This window comes from Pseudopodoces humilis, chromosome 2 (genome assembly GCF_049639895.1).
Source record: "Pseudopodoces humilis isolate 2021_Gansu_Grassland_sample_001 chromosome 2, ASM4963989v1, whole genome shotgun sequence".
In the NCBI taxonomy this organism is placed as follows: domain Eukaryota; kingdom Metazoa; phylum Chordata; class Aves; order Passeriformes; family Paridae; genus Pseudopodoces; species Pseudopodoces humilis.
Window position 1 is genome coordinate 8,162,495 of NC_142201.1, and position 22,861 is coordinate 8,185,355.

The 22,861-nt window shown below is 41.7% G+C and overlaps 1 protein-coding gene across 2 annotated transcripts; it reads left to right on the top strand.

Moving 5' to 3' along the window:
- The first annotated feature begins 867 nt into the window (after positions 1–867).
- On the top strand, positions 868–22,246 carry SRPX (sushi repeat containing protein X-linked). 2 transcript variants are annotated; one of them, XM_005516722.3, is made up of 10 exons: positions 868–995; positions 4,212–4,271; positions 9,863–10,054; positions 10,967–11,143; positions 14,127–14,253; positions 16,099–16,220; positions 16,862–17,041; positions 17,467–17,600; positions 18,896–19,017; positions 21,127–22,246. In XM_005516722.3, the coding sequence occupies exons 1-10, from the start codon at positions 926–928 to the stop codon at positions 21,305–21,307; spliced, it is 1,365 nt and encodes a 454-aa protein (XP_005516779.1). In that variant the 5' UTR covers positions 868–925; the 3' UTR covers positions 21,308–22,246. The 2 variants fall into 2 exon arrangements, with proteins under 2 accessions (XP_005516779.1, XP_087907500.1); XM_088051374.1 differs by lacking the exon at positions 4,212–4,271 and having other exon boundaries at positions 869–995.
- Positions 22,247–22,861: the final 615 nt, after the last annotated feature.

Below are 22,861 nucleotides of genomic sequence, written 5' to 3' on the forward strand. Positions count from 1 at the left end.
GCCAACAAGACCAGGACAGTGACCATCCCCCTGTGCTGGGCACTGGTGAGGCCACACCAGTGGTGACACTTGCTGGGTCCAGTTCTGGACCCTGTAATTCAGGAAGGACATTGAGGGGCTGGAGCATTTCCAGAGAAGGGGAACTGAGCTGGGAAGGGCCTGGAGCACAAATGCTGTGAGGAGAGGATGAGGGTTTAGCCTGGAATAAAGGAGCTCAGTGGGCACCTACTCTCTACAACTCCCTCAAAGGAGGGTGTAGCAAAATGAGGGTTGATCTCTTCCACCAGGCAACAAGCAATAGGATGAGGACGTGGTTTTAAGCTGCACCAGGGCAGGGACATTGGGAAGAATTTGTATTCACAGAAAGGGTGATGACACAAAGGAATGGGCAGTTCAGGGAGGTGGAGGAGTCACTCTCCTTGTAGATATTTAAGACTGGACGTGGCACTTTGTGTCATGTTATAGTTGACATGGTGGTGATGGGTTAGACTCGATGATCTCAGATGTTTTTTCCAGCCTAGCTGATTCTGTGATCTAGGGGAAGACATGTGGACAGACACGCTGTCCCGGCCCGCTCGGTGCCCTGGCTGAGGTAGGGCCGGCGCAGCAGCTCCGGGCTCACGGACCAAGCGGGGACCCCTCACCGGACCGGGCACCACCGGCGATTCCCGGAGGGCAGCGGGCAGCAGGAGCCCCTCGGGAGGGACAACACCCGGCACAGGCCACGGGGGAGACCCCGCCGGTCCCACACGCCCGAGCGCCTTCCCGGGAGGCGAGGCGGGGCCGGCAGCGGGAGGAGGAGACTCGGCCGGGTGCCGCTCGGAGAATTGTCCCCGTCCCATTCCTCCTCTGCCTGCTGCTGCTGGTGCTGTTGGTGCTGCTGTCCCTTCGCAGCGCCGGGCCGGGCGGGGCCGCCGTGTGGAGCATGGGGAGCTGCTGGCTGCTCCTCGCCGCGCTGCTCGCCCTGGGCGCCCGGGCCAGCCTGGAGTACGAGGGTGAGGAAGGGGCGGCGGGGCCGGGGAGCGGGGCCGGGCCGGGGGCCGCTGCACTGAGTTCTAGCATAGAAATGACAGCACCGGGCTCTGCTTTCCCCACGAGTCATGTTCACCGCTGTTTTCCCTGCCAGAACTTTGCAGTGTCATAAGGCCATGCTTTCTCAGAATCTTCCTTCAAGGTCCTTATCAAGAATCCATTAGTTTAGCAGCATAAAAAATACACTAAGGTAGACAGAGTGACTTTCTTCAGACAGACGCACTTTCTTCAAGTGCTCTTTGGGGTAAGGTCAGTTTACAGAAGCAGAAGATATGGGCTCATACCCCAAAAATGATTGTTGTAAAATGGCTTTCCAAAATGTCTCTTTTTAATACTAAGCCATGTCTCTAAGAGCCACATCTTGGTATCTTCTAAATACCTGCAGGGATGCTGACTCAACCACTTCCCTGGGCAGCCTGTTCCAATGCTCTTGACAACCCCTTCAGTGAAGAAAATTTTACTAATAGCTGTTTTAAACTACCCCTGGCCCAGCCTGAGCCTCTTTCCTCTCTCTCATCCTGTTGGTTATTACCTGGAAGAAGAGACATGCCTCACTTGGCTACAGCATCTTTTCAGGGAGTTAGAGAGAGCGATGAGCCTCCTTTTCTCCAGGACTAACCCAGCTCCCTCAGCAATTCCTTATAGGATTTGTGTTCCAGAACTTGACCTGTTTCAGGGCAGTAAACTGAAAAGTTTCAGGTCGGTTTAATGTGTTATGCTGTTGTCTATAGCTTACTTTAAATTAAATTCAAAAGAGGTAAATCTTACGTCAGTCCTGGGAAAGCAAGTGTGCATAGCTCTTCTGCCTCTTTTGTGTCACATTCCTTCTTTTTGTCATACAAAGGATTTATAGCACAATAGTATGTGAAGTGTTGTTCATGTGTATGCAGTGCCTGGCTTGGCACTATGTTCTTGTGCCCTGATCTTGATGTCAGACCTGTACAGGTGAACCTTTGCAATAGGGACAGAACTTTATTTTGTGAATGAAGAAATATTTTTTTTTCCAGACATACACAGAATTATGTAAATCCATAGATTAATCTTAAAATTAAAGTGTTATTTCATGCATTTCGCTTGACATCTGCCAGAACAAAGTCCACACCTGTTTTTGGCAGGAACCTACGTCGGATTTCAACACAACAATGCTTTGTCCTTACATGACTTGACTTTGAATGTGTGTGAAGCAGAAACAGTTTGATTTGTGGCTGAGAAAATGGAGATGAAGTGGCGACCTCTCCTGTGGCTCCCCAAGCCAAGCCTGTTGTGGTTATTAAGAAAACACTGATTGTTAGGGAAGAGACCTGACTCACTTCTCATTTTGAGGTAGAAAATGACCTGGAAATGGGAGATGTCGAGCTCCATCAAGAGCCTTGTTTCAGAGCAAAAGTAATGAATAAACTCTTTAAGGCCAGTTTTTCTTAGAAAACTTTCAAAAGTACTTAGTTGTTTCTTGTCTAAGGGAAGGCATTTGCTTAAGAGCTCACATAATTCTACAATTCACCAATTTTAAACGCTAAAGTCACTTCACACTAAAATTTGGACAATTATTAGTGAAAACACTAAGGTAACAGCTTTATAACCCACAAAGAGAGTAATTAGCTAAGAAAATTCCGATTTCTGGCAGAAAAATTGATGCTTAGAGAGGTATTCATTTACATATCAAGGTCTTCCTGAAGCCTTCAGGATCACAGCTTGCTCTTTTTGCTATGCAATCAGATTTCAAGTGCAAAAAAGTTTGGTTTTATGTTCAGAAGTCTCTCAAATGTCAGTCTTTAGGTATCAAAATTGAACCTCAACAATAAATATAAAAAATCCAGAGAAATTATACTAAGTGATAAAAAAGACTTTGTTGTGTATAAGTCCCTCAGTTTCAGAGGAGAAGTTGTTTGGAAATTCACTTCTTCAGGTCCCAGCTCAAACTAGTGGAGGGATTCCCAGAGATCCAGTGTTGAGGAAGATACTTCGATAGAGCAGCTGCAGATGCATGGGCTGGGTTTTCTTGAGTCTGGTAAAGTAAGAAATCAAGTTTCATCATTTTCTGGGCAGATATTTTGAGTTTTTTAATAAGAAACGGAGTCTGTTGACAGAAATAAAACTCTTGGCTTTGATTTTTGCTCAAGAGTTGCATGCTTTGCACGTGGAATCAGTAGCTTTTTGAGGTGCCTGAATTAAATAATTTTGTCAAACTTTAAGCAGCAGCTTGTACAGACCATAGTCTCAGAAGTCAAAAAAAGGTGATGAAATTACACCAAATGCTTGAGATACCACGTGAGCAGCTCCTGTGGTAGCTGCCTATTGCATGCAAAGTTTTTAAAAGGATATTTCAAAGGGGGAATTTGTATGAACCCTTCTTTGTAGAAAACATTTATCTAGAATTTAAACTAGACTTCATGCTCTGAAGTTGCTAATTTTAAATAAGTGTTGTTTAGGGAATTTTGAAGACTTTCTTCCCAACGGCTTTGTTTTATTGATGGATTATTTGAGGAGTAGTGCTCCAGCTGGTTTCTGGCTTTTAGAAAGCAGCTTTCACCTTTATTTTAAGTTTTCAGCCATTGCATAGGGTTTTAAAAGTATGGAGCTTTGTTGTCTCGTTATTTGAGCAATGCCAGAAGAATGCTTGAAACCAAACTGTCATTTTGATTTGAGTGTAACTTGTATTTGCAGGTCATGCAGCTCTGTGTCTTGTTCTTGGTGTGAGGATCTTACAGATCATTAAGGATGGTTGTACTTGCATTATTTACATGTTACTTCTGCTGTTTGGCCTGATGGCTGTTAACAGCCATTGACACTATGGAACCACTTTATAGTGAAACCTCTGATGAGGCCCTTCACCTGTACCTGCTCTGCTCTCTCTGCTCAGTAGATCACCTACATGGTAGGTGGGCTCTCCGTGACAGAGGAGCTGTGACTTGGCACCTGACACTTAACATTGCACAACATTGCTCTGGGAGCACCAAGCGAAATTTACTATTTCACTTCATTATCAAATCAATTTGCCCCTTGCAAATTCACTATAAAGTGGGTCTGCTATGACTCTGAGCTTCAGAGAAGCCCATGCTGATGACATTGCATAGATTATTGCATCCTAATCTTGCATGTCTTTTCTCAAAGCTTTCTTTAATTTTTAGTTTATATTTCCTTTCTTGCTGTAGTTTTTTTTCTCTTATTTTGTATTGTAGGATCGGGATATTCACTCCTTGAAGATGATGAGGATGTTTATGCACGCAGTAGATACAAAGGTGAATGCTTTGCTTATGTGCTAAGGAGGATCAACTGCTTGCTGACAGAAAGCTTCATTCTTTTTTCTTTTTGTGGATTATACAATCTTGGTGATCCAGCTCCATGTTTTTTCTCATGGATATTTAGATCAAGATTTAATTTCTGCTGTTTTTAACAATGGAAATTAGACCAATTATTGATCACAGCTCTTTCATGTACCTGAGTAAGTAACTTTTACATTGCCTTTGCTCCTGGGAGATCAGATTGTTGAATTATGAAAATCAGGAAGAGCTTCTCTTTCTTATCCATACATGCTAACACAACCATCAATGATAAGCTGAGTCAAAACCTGGGCTTACAGATGGTAATGTATAGAAGTACATGCAAGAGAACTTGATTTTCATTGCTTTTTTCTTTCCGTAAAATTGCTTGCATTTCAGATGTAAACCTGCTATCTGAAGTGCCAAGTGAAGTGTGTCTAACAAATGCATGTGTGCATTCCAAAACCAAATTATGTAGCTGGATGAGTGAATGGATGGGCATATTTAAAAAGCAAATTCAGATTTTCTTCCCTATTCTGGAAGACTTTGCCATTCAGCATGAGTGAGAAGTTTTTTGCTACTACCAGTAAATATTCCGTTTGCTTTGTCCATTTTCTAAAAAGTCTGCTTTTGTCTTAATATCACTCTTCTCTGCCAAAAGTCTTCCCTCAGAAGCCTAGACATTAAAGAAAGGTATCACTTCATGTAATTTAAGTGGTTACTGTGTATCTTTTTAGTAAATTAATCTATACACATACTAGAGTTGTCACCATTTTGATTACTTGAAAATACTGGTCATTGGTGTCTTGTACATTATTGATTCTCTGCAAAGAATCAATGGGCCATATGAGAGGTAAGTCATAAAATAATTCAGACATTTATGAATAGCCAAGGAGAAAGCACAGCTTTTATGGCTCTGTTGCTGTTTTCATAAATGTCTCATCTTCCTTCCAGTAAAATACTCAAGTATAAAATTTTGATTTCAAACACAAGTAATTCTCTAAATCTTTATTTAGGATAAGTCATTTTTCTTTGCCTTTTAACATGTAATCCTTTGCAGACACATAGAAAATGAACTCAGAGATCGTGAAGATAAATCAATGCCAGTTCATGCGAGGGCAGGCAAGTAGTTAAAATGTGGATTCTGTGCAAATTCCTTTTGTATAGTGATCCAAAATGGATTATACTCATGTCAGCCAAAATGTCACCAGGGTAAGTGAAACAGAATGACTCGTTCACACAGATATTAAAAACTGCCCCAAGTTTGGAAGCACTACTGCCAAATGTTGAGGAACAGACAATGAATGTAAGAGTATAAAGCATTGGAACAGAAAAGGCTGATTCTTGATTAGCATACTTCTTTATGTTGGTTTTGGGGGGAAGGGGATGGAGAAAGACAGCAAGGAAAAACGGGCTGTGTAGCAGACTTCAGAGCTTCTCCTCAGATGTGCAGTCCAGCATTTTGGGTGTGGCCCATTTCTTAGTAAATAAAACTTACCAATAACAGGAACTGAATTGATTTTAGTAATTGATGTTCACATATAAAAGCAACATTTTTTTTTTTTCTTTGTACACATGTGCAAGGCAGCACACAGATTCATTCTCTTTGACATCTGCAAACAGAACATTGCAGTTTACTGGGAGGAGTGAAAATCAGTGTCCTACTAAACCCTCTTTTCTTCATCTGGATGTTTTCCCACTTGCTCAGCTTTCCAGAGAAACATGGCCAAGATTTTCTGTGCCTACAGCATTTTTAAGGAGATTTTCCCCTCCTTCCTGGTGAACCATCAGCTCTGTTGGCTGGTGTAGCAGCAAGCAGCAGTACAGCTGGTCACTTTGTGTGCTGTTTGTGAAGGGCTGAGCTGAGGCTGGTTTTTAAATAGTACCAAGGGGCTGGGAGAGATGATGCTTTAGAAAGTGCTTTCCTTGCTGCTACTTGGCATCTCTGGTCATATTTCATGAGGAAAGGTTTCCTGAATACAGCAGTTCCTGTGTTCATCACAGCTCCAGTGCCGCTGCTCTGGTGATCCTCATTCCTAATATTTCTCAGATACTGTAATGATCAAGCAGTATCCATTGCTCTAAAGGCAACATTGGGGCTTCAACCATTTCTCTTTGCTGCCTGTTTTCCAGGGGTTTCAAACATGGAATTGAGTTTCTGGAATGTTTTACTACTAAGTGAAAATTCAGGCTATTGTGTTGCTGGGATATTGCGGGAGTTTTCAGTTGTTTTTTGTGCTGAGGTGCAAACTTTCTGTTAAACCAAAAAGCACTATATAGGTCTTGGTATCTAAAAACTCAAATTTCAGTTGGTTGAACAGAGTCTGATATAGATGCTGAAGTTTCAGAAAAGGTGTCTGGGAAACCTCTAGCTTTTATAATCCCCAAAGCCTTCAGGAACATGGCTGATCCTGCCCTCAGGCAGGGAACAGCTTGTGTAACCCCTTGAGGCCTCACACAAACCTAATATTCCACAAGTGCTCTATGTAGCTGCTTAGCCTTTGAAAACCAATATGTGCCTTCACTTAAACAAACTTTGATCTGAAACTTTGTTGTATTGTTTGATGTGCTTTTCAAGTTTCAAGCAGGGTTTGTTTTCCAGCAGTATCACTTGGTTTAGCTTACAATATTTGTAAATGGCTTGTAAACCCTGCCTCACCCACTTTCTTCTAATCACAATCAGTTCTAGAGTAAGCATTATAATGTTTTAAATCAAACAGATGTTCCTCCTAAGGTTTACAAGTTATCTGCATCCAAAAGCATGCTTGCTTTTGTTTTTCTTTCTGGCAGAATCATTTGGTCTGTTGTAAGATGCATTTTGCCCCTGTATAGGAGCTTGCTTGCTTTCTTTCTGTAAGCCACTGTAGCTGCAACAACATTACAGGAAAGGGTTTTACTTTTCCAGTGCTGTGTTTGTGCATTAAACTGCATTTTTTAGCTGTTAGCTACCTGTTTGTTTTTAATATACATCTATATATATATATGGGTAGCTGTTAAGTGTGTTTGTAAAACCACAGAAACTTGCAGAAAAACTGGCAATTTGCAGCACCTGAAACAGCTTCTTTGCCCTCTTTATTTTATTTTTATTAGCCTCTTGATCATGTTGCAAAGCATATTTTTCTTAACATCCATAGAAAGGAAGTCAGAAATGTGCATTTGGAGTTTATACATGTAAAATACCCAAGGCATGAATGTCTTGAACTGATTTGCTGAAGGATTACATAATTGGCTGGGGTGACAGCTCAGCCCAAATGAATTTTCATTCACCCAGTCCTCCTCTTGCAGACAGTGTTGTCTTAGGAACTTCAGGTTTAACCCCTTCTGCAGAAAAACTGAGGCTTAGTTCTTAGTTAAGGAGGTCTTACAAGCTTGGGTGTGTAAATAAACTGAAATTTAAGGTCAGGGCATGGGAAGAACAAGTGGGACAGAAAAGCTGGAGAGTTTGGGCATCTGACCACTGAAGCAGAGATTATGGGAAAGCTCAGGAGTAGGAGGATTTTTCCAGTAGGTGGATGAGACAGAGGCTGTGAATCCAAGATGTGTGGCTTCCCCCAGAAAGTGGTAGGAGGTAGTGCCTGAGACTGTACCAGCAGCCCTGGGGTAGCAGTTAAGGAGACAGAACTGGGTGTTGGCATCACTCATTTTTCCAGCAGTTGACTTCTGTTCCTGTGAGCTCACGCTCCTCATCTCTTGTCTCAGTTTTAATTTGATGCACAACAAACATGAAAAATGGGAGCTACTGTGATACAGTCCCTCAACAAAATGGCCCAAGCCAGTGGATGTGGGGATTTTTTAAATGGTGTTTTGGGACCTGTGGGATAGAGATTAGGGTGAAGGACGGGAAACAGTTCTAAAAAAATCAAACCCCCAAACCAAAACCCACTTTCCACCAAAGCACTTCGCATAATTGTAAGCTAAATAGCAGAGGATGTATTTGACATTCAGAAACAGACTTATAGGTGGGAAGAAACAGAGCTGGGATGATTGTGTGGCTGAGCCAAAAAGCTGAACTGTACTCTACTCTTAACCTGAGGGGTTCTGTTAGACTGGCCTGTTTGTTGCTCAGTGTGTTTGGTGACACTGGGAATAATTTTACCTACACATCTTTGTAAAGGGTTTTTACTTGTATTGGTGAAAGACAAAAATAAGCATATCACAGTACAACTGCTTCAGAAATGGACTAGTCTAGAGGAAATGCGCCCTTGCAAAAGAGCAAAGATTGATAATTAGTTTCTGATTGTAGTCTGCAGATGCTATTTGTGTTCACTTAGGACCAGCACTGCAAAATAGATATGTAAAGTGTAGTTTCCATTGGGAAAGTGTAGCTATGTCCTAGAGACATAGCACATTGAATATAAATATCCCATGTATGAGAAATGCTGTACTGATTGTTGTTTATTTATGTATGGAGCTGATCCAACTAGTGTAGGAAAATGTACCTAATAACTATGGGAATTGAGCTAGAAGTGAACATCTGCCAAACATGATCTAGAATTTTTTTTTTAATGTTGTTGTGACTTTGTAAGTGTGAAGGCTAAAATTCATGTGTTTTGTTTGTTTAGGGTTTCCATCATGCAAAATTCAAATGTTTTTTCATGCCCCTCCCTCATATCACACATTGTCACACAGGATTTCAGGATTTGTCATCTTTCCCTTTTTGCTTTGCAATCCTTCCCTTCCTTCCTCCCTCTCTCCTCTCCTCTCCTAATACATGCTTTTCAAATCTTGGATCTGAGAAAGGGGCAGGCTTAGTCACTGCTTGTGTAGGAAACTCCTATTGAGGAGCTGCCCGTTTTCTGTGTGCACCCTGTTGGTAAAGCTGCACAAAAGGATGTGAAACTTTGGCTAGGAAGGGAAGTCTCTATTTGATACTGTTCTCATCAGCACCACAGGGTGGTGGTAAATCCTCACAAGCTGGGGGTACCCATATCCTGAATATTTTACAGTGTAGCCCTGACCAGTTAATAAAGTTTCAGTTTGAGCAGGTTCAGTGTGACATATTGGCAATATGATTTATGTAAGTGGTATCTTCTAACTGTGGGAGAGCTTGAACCATCACTGAGTTTTGCAAGGCACAGATTACTATGGAAGCAGAACTTTTTTTGATGAGCACTAAGCTAAATGTGGAAAGCTGACAACTGCAGCTAGACCAAGATGTTCCTAATGCTAACTTCTCTTATCAAAGAGCAATTAGATGTGCCTGCTTGAAAACAAGAGGGGAAAATGGCCCAGTTGCCATCAAACTGCCCACATGGTGGTACACTTATCCCATGGACAAAGAGTGTAGTAAAACCCCATCTGCCCTCTCAACCCCTCCAATATAATGGCTACAATCTTTAATGTTTGTCATAAAAAAAAAAGAGCTTCCAGTCCTTAAAGGGCTGACCTCCTCATGGGTAAGTGCAGCTCTGCAGTGTTCTTCACTTTAAAGATTGGTGGTTTTGGAAATGAGAGGGATTTTTTCTTTTTTTTCCTCTGTAACTGTGATTAAGCAAAGTGATTTTATATGTGTCTGAACTTCTACATTTTTCTAATTGCTGTGTGTGGGGTTTTTTTCTTCTCTGTGCCAGAAACACCGTGGTGCTCCCCCATTAAAGTGAAACATGGTTATGCAAACTGCAGGACACCTCAAGGGGAATATTACAAGAATGTGCTGGGCACAAGATGTGATATTCGCTGTCAGAAAGGCTACGAACTGCATGGCCCTCACCAGCTCATTTGTCAGTCAAGCAAACGCTGGTCTGGGAAGGTGCTGTGCAAACGTAAGTGGTTGCAAAATCTGTGTGTGTGTGTGTGACTTGTGCTCCAGGTTCAGACAATAAATTCTCAGTTACCATTGAAACTGATCTTTGGATTGTTTTTTGTTTTTTTATTTTAAAGGTTGGCAGTATGTTTGGAGATGTAGATTAGTTTGTTGTTGAGGATCTCACAGGGGTACGTGACATGATAGGCATCTCAGTGGTACAAAAACTCTTGGCAGATAGGGAGTATTTTATCAATGTGAGATTTTGATTTGTGGGATTAGTTTTATGACAGAACCATGAAGCTGTTTTAAAATATTGCCCATCTTAGACTTTCTAAGTTGACACAATTTGTACCAGTGTCTAAATGGGCTCTTACAGCAAAACATTTTCTGAGAAAAGAGGAATTGGTACTTGTCATCCCTTTTCTCATAAATATTGTATCAGGCCACTAATGCTTATGTAGTGTTATGTAGTGTACTCTGCTGTCTTGCAGAGTAAAATAAGCAAGTACCGTAAGCAGCAAAGAAAAGAGGCTAAGTTAGCACTAAAACTTTTTTATTCCAAAAATGCAAAGTAGTTGTTCCATAGGGTTTCAAGTCCCAGTTGTTGCCTAGGATTACAAGTCCCAGTAAAAGTAATACTAAGATTTAAGTTGTGGTAATACTGCATAGTTTGGAAAGGTCCCTTCAAATCTTGTGTGCACACAGTTCCTATATGCAAATAGTGAGATCTGCTGTTAGCAGACTGTTTAATAAGGTTGTATTTTGAAATGCAGCTAATGAGAACAATGTAGAAAATCCTCACATGGAACAAGACTTTCTCCCACTTGTAGTTTGCCAGCCATGTCTTTATTTCTCTGTAGTACCCTACATGCGCATTACTTTAGAGGGAGGGTATGAAGTTCCCATAAGTCCTTGTTTCCTTTTCCAGAAAAGCGTTGCCCTACCCTGTCCATGCCAACCAACGGGGGCTTCAAGTGTTTGGATGGTGCCTACTTTGGCTCGAGGTGTGAGTACTACTGCTCCCCAGGGTACCAGCTGAAGGGGGACCGCATCGTCACCTGCATGGATAACAAAGTCTGGAGCGGCCGGCCAGCCGCCTGTGTCGGTGAGTGGGTGTTTGGTCTGCATCCTGAGGTACCTGCCAGTGCCTAAGTCCTGCACACATAAATTCCAAAAGGCCTTTTTATCCAGTTCATGGGGAGAAAAAGCGACTGTCCCTCTTAAGGAAGCAGAGAACAGTTTTCCAAGGGTGCGAGGTTCTGTCACTCAGTGCTTTCAGTCCAGAGTGAGTATCCAAGCATTACCTCTTTAATAGAGATGAGCCTGGTGTAAATGGCCAGCACTTTACAATGCTTGTAATGGCCTTTGGCGATTCCTGAGTGACTCCTGGGTAGCCTGTGATTACTGTGCTGCTCTTCCAGCATGTTCTCTATGCTGGAGTCGGTCACTCTCTCTTCTGTTTAATGAGTAAAAACAGGTTTGAAAGTAAGCCTGTTGTCTGAACTGTTTTTCTTCCTTGGGATCATGGTCCTTAAATATATCCAGAGAATTATATCCAGGATTGTAGTTACCAGCATGGTTGCAGTGAGCTAATTTAAATTTCAGCCTAGTTCACTCTAGTTATGCCAACGATTTTCATTACATAGTCAGTGGTCTCCTGGGAACCTTGGCTGGAAGAAGTATTCCTATATATGTAAATCTGAAGAGAGAGGAACAAATATTGAGATTTAACTTTCCTGACTACTAATGTAATTTCAGCACATAGCAAAGTCTCAGCCTGCTGCCCTTGTTTCTGGGAAGCCTCTGATAAAAGCTTCGGCAGCCACCCACAAAAGAAAATATTTTTTGGCCATCTGAAATGGCTACTAGTAATTTAAGGCATGTGGGTGGTAGAGTGTTTGCTCTTAGTGTCTTAGTATGATAACTTGGTTTTCCTCAGAATGCCTGTGTCTCAGTCTTGGTTTGGAGCCTCCCCACGGTGGCCTGATGTTCATAAAATATTTTTCAGGTTTCCTGTTATTTGGTGTTGTACAAATGTAGAAATGAGCTGCTTAGGTCTAGACTGTTTGTGGTGTCTCTTTGTTTGCAAAAACAAGTTTTGTCCTTCTCAGTGGTGTGGGCAGAGGAAGAAAAACATTTTAAGTTTGGAAATGATAAAATATTGTCCTCTGTATTTCCTGGCACTTTCAGAAGCTCATCTGTTTGCAGAGATGGTGTGCTTGTTACAAAGGATGCTGTATTGCAAAGTAAGCAAGTACCTTAAGCAGCAAAGAAAAGAGGCTGTTAGCACTAACACTTCCCTTTTATTCCAGAAATGCAGAGTAGTTGTAGTTGTTGTAGGGTTTCAAATCGTTGCCTAGGATTACAAGTCCCAAGTAACTCAGTAAAAGTAATATTAAAATTTGAGTTGTGGTAATAATGCATAGTTTGGAAAGGTTCCTTCAAATCTTGTGTGCACAGAGTTCCTATATACAAATAGTGAAATCTGCTGTTTGCATTAATAAGGTTGTATTTTGACCTCTTGATAGGCAGGACAGAGATTTTTTTTGTGACCAGATATCACAGGCATAATTCTAACAGTATAATGAGGTTTGAAAATGAACACTTGTTCCTTAGTGTAATTCAGAAGTTACAGAAGTGTAGCCTGTGCAGTGGCCAGGAGAGGACTGGCTGAACAACCCACTTGCAGCTGAGGAGTGAAATTGAGGGGAGCAGTGAGATACAAAGGCAAAAAGGCTTCTTGAATTCTTAACTTTGATATACAAACAATTGCACTGTGTACAGTAGGGATGCTACTTGTGATCAGAGGCATGGGCTGGTAAACTACATGTCATGGAACTATCCTGGGGATTCCACAGTTTTTGGCATTGAGTATGGCTAAAATTACCATCAGAGCTGAACTTAAAGTGCTCTTGAAAACAAGGGGCTTTCCTCTACCCTTTTATACTGCAGTTGCACTGCGTAGCATTTTTGCACTAAATTATGTGGGCTTCGCAGAGCAGCAGTGAAGATCCATGTAGGAAAGGCTATCAGTAGTCAAACATGTATTCATTTAAAGGAGGGAAAAAAAGATACATGTATATTTTAATTAGATATGTTCTACAAGTGACTTACAGAAGTCCTTATAGTCAGTGAGTATTCTGTCATAACAAAGCAGACTGTCTCCTGTCCCCACCCTGTAAGAGGAGGGATACCCCTCATGTTGCTGAAATAATTTTGATTAAAAGAAAAACCAATGTACAGCTGGTTTTGGTTATCAGTTAGCTAAAATGCCAATACTCACTTGAATAATATTTCCATTATATCTTTAATGCACTGTAACATGTATTGAAATAGATACTTTCCTCTAGAAGATTAAGAAATGTCGCTGTCTTTTCTTCTGGAAAGATTGCCTTTTCCTGCTGACTGTATAACAGAGGTTGTTTTAAATGGCTGTTACCAAACTAAATCATCCTTTTGTCACATCCAGAGGCTGTATTGATAGGATGCTTGTCCTAGTAGTGCTGGCTACTGATGTAAGACATTATTGTAGGAGTTACTAGGAAAAAATCAAATGCAGCATTGATTCGCCACAAAATGGTAATTACCAGTCTTCTGTTTCTCATTTTGCCATTACTGCAGGAAAAATAATCAGCATGTTAAGAGTAACATGCAAAGTTACCGTGCAGAGACAGATTGATGTTCAGTGTGCTTTAAAAATGGTCTTAATCACTTTAACTACTGCACAGATGGACAAAGAAAAGAATGCAGATAAACAGAGCATCCAGGCTCCTTGGCTGTGATCTTGGACATCCCTCCTTGGAGTTCAAAGCCATTCATTTGTCAACTTTACTTTTTAACTGAACTATGTACAGAAATTTACAGTAACTACTTTTAGTTGGGCTTTCTGCACTGCAAAGGGCTGATCATTGTCGGCTCTTCTTAAAAAAATGTGAGAAGTAGAGGCTCTGTGTAACTTGGTTGGGATGAATCCAGGGCTGAGGAGGCCAGCTGCAGGTGGACCCTGACACCAGGGAAGAAGCTCTGAAGAAAATGCACAGCTCTAGCAGATGCTCCAGTGCCCTTTTCTGTGACATTCATTTCAACAGATACTGAACCTCCGAGGATCCAGTGCCCGAGCGTGAAGGAGAAAACCGCAGAGCCCAACAAGTTGACAGCCAGAGTGTTCTGGGACACCCCGGAGGGGCGAGACACTGCTGACGGGATTCTGACAGAGTAGGTGAAAATCTCTATGTGTTTGCATCCTCTCCTTCTTACTCCTTTGTTAGCAATTCAGCAGGCCAGGTACCCTTTTCCCTTCATTCATCCAAGATGCTTTTTTATAGCTGTCACATACCGCTGCTCTATGAGTTGCATGTTTCACTGGAAAAGCTGGCAATTTGGAGGTGAGTTGTTCAGGAGCTGGTTACCCAGTTGTGGTTATTTAGAGCTGGTGGAATAAACCACAGCAGCATTTTGACTGCACCTGTGAAGTTTTCCAGAGCTTCTTTGCGAGTCTCATAATTAACAAGTTTTCTTACACCAAGTTACCTTTTGTACATAACAATGAAAACAGAGTAGTGCATTGGAGGTAACAGAAGAGGTAAATTTGACTGACTTAAAAAAAAAACCAAGGTGTATCACAAAATAATGTCTGCAACCATCTTTAGGTTTCTTCATAAAATAGTGCTGGCCACTGATGTCCCAGGATTCTGCAGTTACCCTTAAACTAACAGTTCTTGTTTGTAGCCTTGATGGATTTAAACACTGTATCTAGACATAACACTTCAAAATTTCTTTGTCAGTTTCTATGGTTTCATAGTCCCATTTTCCAGAAGAACAGGGTGTAATTCTGGTGGTACTACTGTCTCTGATTTTCCCATTTTTATCATGTGGGATTTAGGTCAATCTGTCTGGATTATTGTAATGGTGGGAGCATGGAAAATCAGTTTCTATCAGTAAGCAAGTTACATCATTACATTAGTGGACCAGTTAAGCTTAGAAGCTCAAAGTTGTTAAGCTTGAAGATGTTTACAGTTTCATGTGAGTACAAAAAAACTAATGAAAGACAATGGTATTGCCCTTTTATTGCTGTAATTTAATCATTTCATAAAGAATTCATTACATAATTAAAAGCTTAATTGCCATTAAGGTTCTGATGTAACAATTTGGTTACAATTAATAACATCAAAATTTATACATGGTAAAGTAAAAACTTGAAAATGTCAGGATGAAGAAATTCTGAAGTCTTTTTGGCAAAGGAAGGTCTGATGATAGGCAAAAAAATGGGGAATATGCCATGCAGACTTTGTCATATGAGTAACTTTTGTCCGCTCAAAAGAGCCAAGCTCTTGATTCAGTGAAAGCTTTTCCATAAGTCACATCTCTATAAAATATTGCTTAACTGTGCTGTTTATATTATAGAGTCTGCAGTGCTTTTCTTAAATGCACAGTCCTTCAGTTTCAGGAGTACAAAAGATTTTCCATTACATGGAAACCTGTTTGGTTGCATACTCTCTGCTTCTATACTGAGATTGTTTTATTCATCTGAATTCTCCCACCTTGTTTGCAGGGCAGAGGCAAATTCCAGGTGAAAATGCTGTTGCAGATCACCATACCCTAATGCTGTGACACTGAATCTCACTTTCTGTTCCATTTCTGTACATATTAACAGTCACAAATGCCAATCATAGGAGCAGTTCAGAGCAGACAGATGGGAATACATCCCCACTGTAAGAGGCTGGAAGTTTTCTTTTTTAATGTTGACTTCTTATGAAAGGAGAAGGAAGCTTGAGTTCCTCTGAGCATGATGGGCTTGGCTACTCCATGCATTGTTTTATAGGAAGGGGGCAGACCCTGCCCATTCTAACCCCCTTGTCACAGCAGGGTGGGCTGTAGGTAGCAAATTTAAATACTCTGGTTGCTGGTGCCCAGCTTCTTCCTTCTCAAGTCTTCTGTTCTGCAGGCAGCAAGACAGTCCTAGCATTGCACAAATATCCCTCTGCAGGCTTTTACAGCATTGTGAGTGAATAAATACTGGTGAATTTATGAATGTCTGCCCTGTTTTATCTCTTGGTTTAGTGTTATTTTGAAAGGCCTGCCACCAGGGTCACATTTTCCAGAAGGCGACCACAAAATCCACTATACTGTGTACGACAGAGCTGAAAACAAAGGCACCTGCAAATTTCTTGTTAAAGTCAGAGGTAAGGATGATGTTTTACCCTGTAAATACAGACACTGATTTGCACCTGGCTTAGTAGCCAATTTGAAAATGTCCTCATTTCTGTATTTATGTGCATATGTCTCTGTATATAAACACCTATGATGATGCTGAAAGAGAGAACAGAGTCTTGCTGAAGGCCCTGGGGGCCAGGTCTGCAGCATTCCTGCACATTCAGGAAGAGCTGCTTTGATCAGCCCTGCCTCCAGCTGCACACCCCTTCTGCCAGCTTCTCCATGATGCATAGCCTGTGAGCTGCTGAAATGAGAAGGTGAAGGCATTTTTTTCAGCTGAGGCTCATGTATCAAGCAGGGCTGCCCTTTCACAGGTTAACCTCTGGAGCTGAATATACAGAAGTGACCCATAATTTTCAGCTTCAGCCCTTTGTGCTCCATGACCTTTTGTTACATGTATACACCTACACAGGTTTCATTTTATGTAAAAGTGAGGGGTGGGGGAGTTCAGGTTGATTGTTTGGGGGTTTTAAGTGCATGACTAATAAAACAGAAAGCAAACAGAAAAATGTCTTCAATACTGGTATTCCACTGACCTGTGCTACCTTAGTAACAAATGGTGATTCCTGCTGTGTCTTTCATTTTGTTGTTTTTTTTCTCTTGCTCAAAGTCAGGCGCTGTGTGAAGTTAAATGCCCCAGATAATGGCTACATCAAATGCTCAGGTGATGGAAATAACTATGGTGCTACCTGTGAGTTCTCCTGCATTGGTGGCTATGAGCTGCAAGGAAGCCCAGCCCGAGTCTGCCAATACAATTTGGGGTGGTCAGGAGTGGAGCCAACCTGTGCACGTAAGTGAGTATTTCACCACTCCACCAGGAGGAATCCAGCACAATGGTTCTTAGGGCAGTGAGAATTTGGGAAGGGGGTGTGTAGTGGAATACAGCTGCAGTGTCCCAGAGGTAGGAGACTTAACATCATCTTTGTCTCCCTTCCCAGTCTGCACTTAATGGCTAAAGCCTTTGCCACCTTTGACTGCTCTTTCCTAGAGTTTTTTTAGTTCAAAGCTTTCTACAAAATGTCACATTCTGGAGTCGTTCCATTGTGCAAGCTGGAACAGTCTGCAGTAAAATTGTTGGCTTCAATGAGGCCAGAATTTCACCCAGATCTTCATTATTATTATTTCTTGTTCTTGTGTTTCTACTGTCTAACTCTGCCTCTAGAAATGGATCTGTTTTCAGTATGCTTCAGAACTTTTGTTTTAATTTTATTCCAGCTATGAATATTAATGTGAATGTTAGGACTGCAGCTGCACTTCTGGATCAATTTTATGAGAAGCGGAGACTGCTAATTATTTCAACTCCTACTGCAGCTACCTTCTTCTACAGGATGCAGCTGGGGATGCTGCAGGTAAAACACATTTGAAGGGGATGTGCAACTATTTTTTTTCTTTAAAGACCCAAGAAGACAAGCTCCACTGTTTAAAATAAATCCACAAACTTCAGCTGCTATATTGTAGCCACTGTAAGATCTGGCTCAAGCAGTCATAGTTCCAGATTAATCCTTTTCACAGGGGTTTGAGTTGAGATATCCCCCAGTCACTAACTCAGCTCCATTCTGGATTGTGCTGCCTCTGACCAGTCACTGAATCCCAGGCAGTTCTGGCCCTTCCATCCTCCCCAAATTTATTTAACTCATGCTCAATAATAATTCCCTTTCTCAGCTGCTAAAGAAGTTTAAAAAAAACCCAAACCCAACCCTCCAGCTCTTTAGCAGCTCATGCAGACCAGGCTTACAGAATTTGCAACTACAGTGCAAGGGAGTAAAAAGTGCACCAGCAAACAAAGGATCAGAGACACAGCACAGAAATCATCCATAGTGTTTGAGATGACACTAGGGTGTTTTGTTCCAAAAAACCCAAAACACCTGGTACTTTTCCTTATGTGTTGTAAGTGTGATGCCCTTGTTGGCTTTTTGCTAGACTTATGGATAGATCTCCAAAATATATGTGTGTCCTCAGGGAAGGGAAGGAAAGTAATTAGTCCTGTATTCTTTCGCAGCTACAAGCTATCTCAGTTTTTTTGTCTCACCAGTTGTAACAAAATTCAGTATAAATAGTTACTGAGATATGAATGTGATGATGTTTTTAACTGCTGGCTTATGTTACGGTAGTATGTAAGGAAAAAAACAAGAAGAAAGAAGAAAAAGAAGAAGCTCCTTTTCCCTATTAGATAAACTTGGCAAGAAAATTCAATATATTGATCAAACTGAATTTAATGGCTATAGTACATTTTCCGCTTCTTGACAGTAAGCAAATGAGTTGGCATGGAAGAAAACTTTCTGCTGTCAACTTCTGTTTCATATAATTTGCTTTGATTACCAAATTAGATTATTGGTACAATGCTTTAGACCCTGGCATCTTTTCTTATAACTAGGGAAAAGCTGATTTTTTTCCTAGGTGGTCCCTGTGTGTTGGTTTTCTTAGAGTGTTTGAGAATCTGTTACTTAACCTCCCCTGCAGTCATAAAGCTTTAGTTCTCTGCCACGAGAATTTAAATGTTTGCAAAGTATGCTCTCAAATCAGTTGAAAACATGTAAATAACTTCAGAAGAGGGGACTCTGTGAACACTTGCTTCACACTCAAAACATCCCCCTGTTCTCTCAGGGATAACCAACACCCCTCTTTCTCCTCTTAACCCTTGCAGCCGGCACAGTGTGGGTTAGACCTGCGACACGTCACCGTGGTGGAGTTGGTTGGTGTCTTCCCAGCACTGATAGGAAGAATAGGAGTGAAGCTGCTGCCCCCATCACTTGCCCTGCAGCTCAGGTAAAGGAAGCTCTCACTGCTGTTGTGTTTGCACCTTATCCTACAAGCTGCATTGTTGTGATCCCTGCATCTTACTCTCCAAATACACGTATTCTACTGGAATGTACACAGCTAGACACTGGAAAGTAGATATTGGTGAGCACACTTGAGGATTTATTTACTCTCTGTGTAATAGCTACAGCAAATTAAAACACAACAGCAAATTTATTTAATTATATATTTAATATGACTCTGTTCATAAACGTATAAGTTTGTATTTTTGGGTGCTGCCACTGAAAACACTTCAGTGTTTTTACTGTCTGTATTCGTATTGGAGTTGCTTTGCAAGGACAGCCCCAAATGGCAGAGACAGCCCATCCTCTGCACCAGTGCTCTTGGTGGTTGTGGCCAGGCCTAAAGGGGAGGCAGTGAAAGGGGAAGCTCTTTGAAGTCCCACATGTTGGAGTGGGATGGGCAGTATTTCAAAGTGGAAATTATCTCAGCTTCACCAGCCTGACTGCAGCATCAGCAGTTTTGCTGAGGTGCCTAAACTGTTTTGACTTGGGTTTAGACTGGCAGAGGATTGGTTTTCACTTGAAAAGGAGACTTCAAATGCCAGCATTTCCTAAGGACTGGAACTGAAAAAAAGCCAAAAGGGATGGCCTCATGGGCAGGAAAATAAAGAGCTGTTTAGAAAAAAGTCAAGGAGCATTTTAGGCAACATAATCTTTGATATGCATGAGGAAAAGGAGTAAGTTTTAATTGGAGACAATGAAAATTGCTGACATAGCAGAGAGGGGATTTTTTTTAAAATTATTAAAAAAACCCTGTTCTCAATAAAAGAAAAAGGAAAGAAAAAAAAAACCACTTCCTTTTTTGAATAAAGATACTTTTACTAAAGTTGAAATTATTTTCTTGTGGCTCTGTAGAAAATAATAAGCTCTCTTAACACCTCATTCCCTGATGTCCTGCAACCTTTAATGAGGCTGCATTTCAGAAATTGGTATGCCCTGCCCTGCACTCAGTGAAAGTTAGTTTTCCATTGATTCTTTTCTTTGTTGCTGCTTAGTGTGTGAATTATAGTTCTCCAGTTCTGCAAGGTGCTCAAATCAATATGAAATGCACTCTTAAGAATAAAGGTGTTCAGAATTGACATTTCAGTAAGCTAATGAGCACAGGTACCCCAGTTAAAACTTCAGAAAGCACAGAAGATTAACATTTGGATTTTTAGGAGCATTTTTTCTTAGATGATATATGGCACAAGGTGAATGTGGTTTTCTATCACCATTGCTTAGCTTTAATCTTTATTTTAGTTTTAATGGCCAAGCTTCCTAATGGCAACAAGACTATGCTTAGAGCACTCAGACTTGTTAGGAGGCTGAGGAAGGCCAATTTTGGTGCTTCACACCTTTCCAAAATGCCCCAGACTCTTCTTCATGGCAGCTTTCTCTCATTCTCTCATGGCTGCCCGAATTTATTTACCCCACACTAATAATGTTGACTGAATTCATATCTAAGGATCTTCTAATACATTACTCCTTCAAGCAAAAGATGAAAAGAGGACTACAGATAAACTTTTGTTACTTACTCAGCTTTTGCTACTTGAGGAGTTCAAATGACCACTTCCTCCACTTCGGAAGAAGGACTACTCTGTGATTAGCAGTGGCTTTTGTTCCTCTACAATTTGAGTCACAGATGATTATTACTTTTAGGTAACAGTGAAAGCAGACTCCAAGAATTTTGTCCTGCTTTTTCTTACTGTGATTTTTATACCATGGAAAGCCAAGAAATGGAAGCCAAGAAAGGGAATAGTCTTCCTTGTAACTCAGGCTTCATCACAAGGGTTTTCTTTAGGTAATGTTCACACTACCTTTTTTGTCTAACCTGGTTTCACTCTTGTGACAGCAGTGGGTAATGGCAGAGAACAGAGCTGGGTGCAGTCACCTTGACACTCCCCTTATGTGAAGGCAGGAGCTGCAGCACAGGCAGGCACCTCCTCTTTATCTGGCTCATTGTTAATGCTTAAACCATCTGGACTCTGTGTAGCCCCTGTGAGCATCCCCACCTTCCTCTGCTCAGACTCAAGAGGCTGGTGCTGCCCTTCAACAAAATCAGTTCCTTACTTTGCAGGCTGCTGCTGAGGATCCCCCACTACAATTTCAACATCGTGGTGATGGACAAGCACGGCATGGACAAGGAACGCTACCCTTTCCCAGCAACACCTGCTGAGCTCTTTGCCCTTATTGACAAATTCCCCTTGAGAAAAGATGAGATGAAACTGCAAGCAGAAATTGGTCAGTCATGTCCCTAATTCAGCATTCCAGGGCCTGCAGTTGTTGGTGAATTTTTTTTTAATCGACATAATTCTCCCCTTGGTGCTAAACAAAACATGGCGTTCTTAATCACTGATGTGAATGTTTGTGTGTATTAGTAAATCTGTCCAGCCATGTAGCTGCTCTGCATAGAAGAGTGCACAATGCTCTTTTGTGCTTTCAGTCTTCTTTAAATCATGGAGTGGCCTGGGTTGGAAGTGACTTTAAATATCGAGTTCCAACCCTGCTGCTATGGACAGGGACATCTTGCACTATCCCAGGTTGCTCAGAGCCCCATCCAGCCTGGCCTTGAACACTGCCAGGGATGGGGCATCCACAGCTTCTCTGGGAAACCTGTGCCAGGGCCTCACCACCTGCACAGTGAAGAGTTTTTCCCTAATATCTAATCTGAACCTGTTCTCTTTACAAGTTGAAGCCATTCCCTCTTGTCTATCACTCCAGACTCTTGTTAAAAATCCCTCTCCATCTTTCCTGTAGGCTCTGTTCAGGGACTGGAAGGCCAAAATTAGGTCATCCCTAAGCCTTCTCTTTTCCAGGCTGAACAGTCCCCATTCTCTCAGCCTTTCCTCGCAGGAGAGGTGCTCTATCCCTCTGATCACCTCGGTGGCCTTCTCTGGACTTGCTCTGACAGGTTGATGTCCTTTCTCCTTCTGGGGACCCCACAGCTGGATGAATGTGAATGTAGGATTTACTACCTAATGGAATTTCTTGTACAGAGAGTGAAGAACTGTGGCATGTTTCTGGGAGTTTATTTTGGATGTTTCATTCAGTGTAAAATTGGGGTTTCTTTCTTACTGTTTATAATTCTTTTTATTAATAAAATATTGTTTTGTGTAAAAATATTTTATATATTAGTAAAGGTCTATCTGCACAAACTAGTCTTTGAAATAAGTCGTGATATTAAAGGCTAAAGTCCTTGAAACCTTCCTGCAGAAGAGAGAGTAAAGCAAAACAATATCCTTGTGTATAAGAGAAAGAATGTAAACCTGTGTGCATTAGCCAATAGTCGCTTGCTTAGCCTGCGGACCCTGTAGAACCCTATATAAGTGTGCTAAAGATAGAAATAAACGGCGTTCACTGATACTTCTGTGAAGGGTGGTGAATAGCTGGCGGTCTCTCAATATTTGGCACTTTGAGCGGGACACCCTGCTGGCAGGGGGGCTTCGGTGGGTCCACGCACGGTGGGACGGAGCCTTGGCCCGAGGTTGGTGGAGCGGATCTGAGCGCGGATAGACGCTGCCTTGGATCGGTACCGGATAGGCAGCCCGCGGAAAAAGGTGGGTGAGTCGCTGGGGGAGTCCGAAGGCGGAGGAGTAAGAGAGGGGTCGCTACCCTCCCCCAACCATGGACACAGGGAAAATGGATGTGGAGTCTGCGGCAGCTAAAAAACTGCTTCTTTCTATTCTCGTTAAACGAGGCGAAGCAGCCCGGGAAAAGGACCTGGATATGCTCATTATATGGACTAATAATCACAGGCATTTAGCAGTGCCCTCACTGCTCTTTACAGTAGAGGTATGGACGGATTTAAGGGC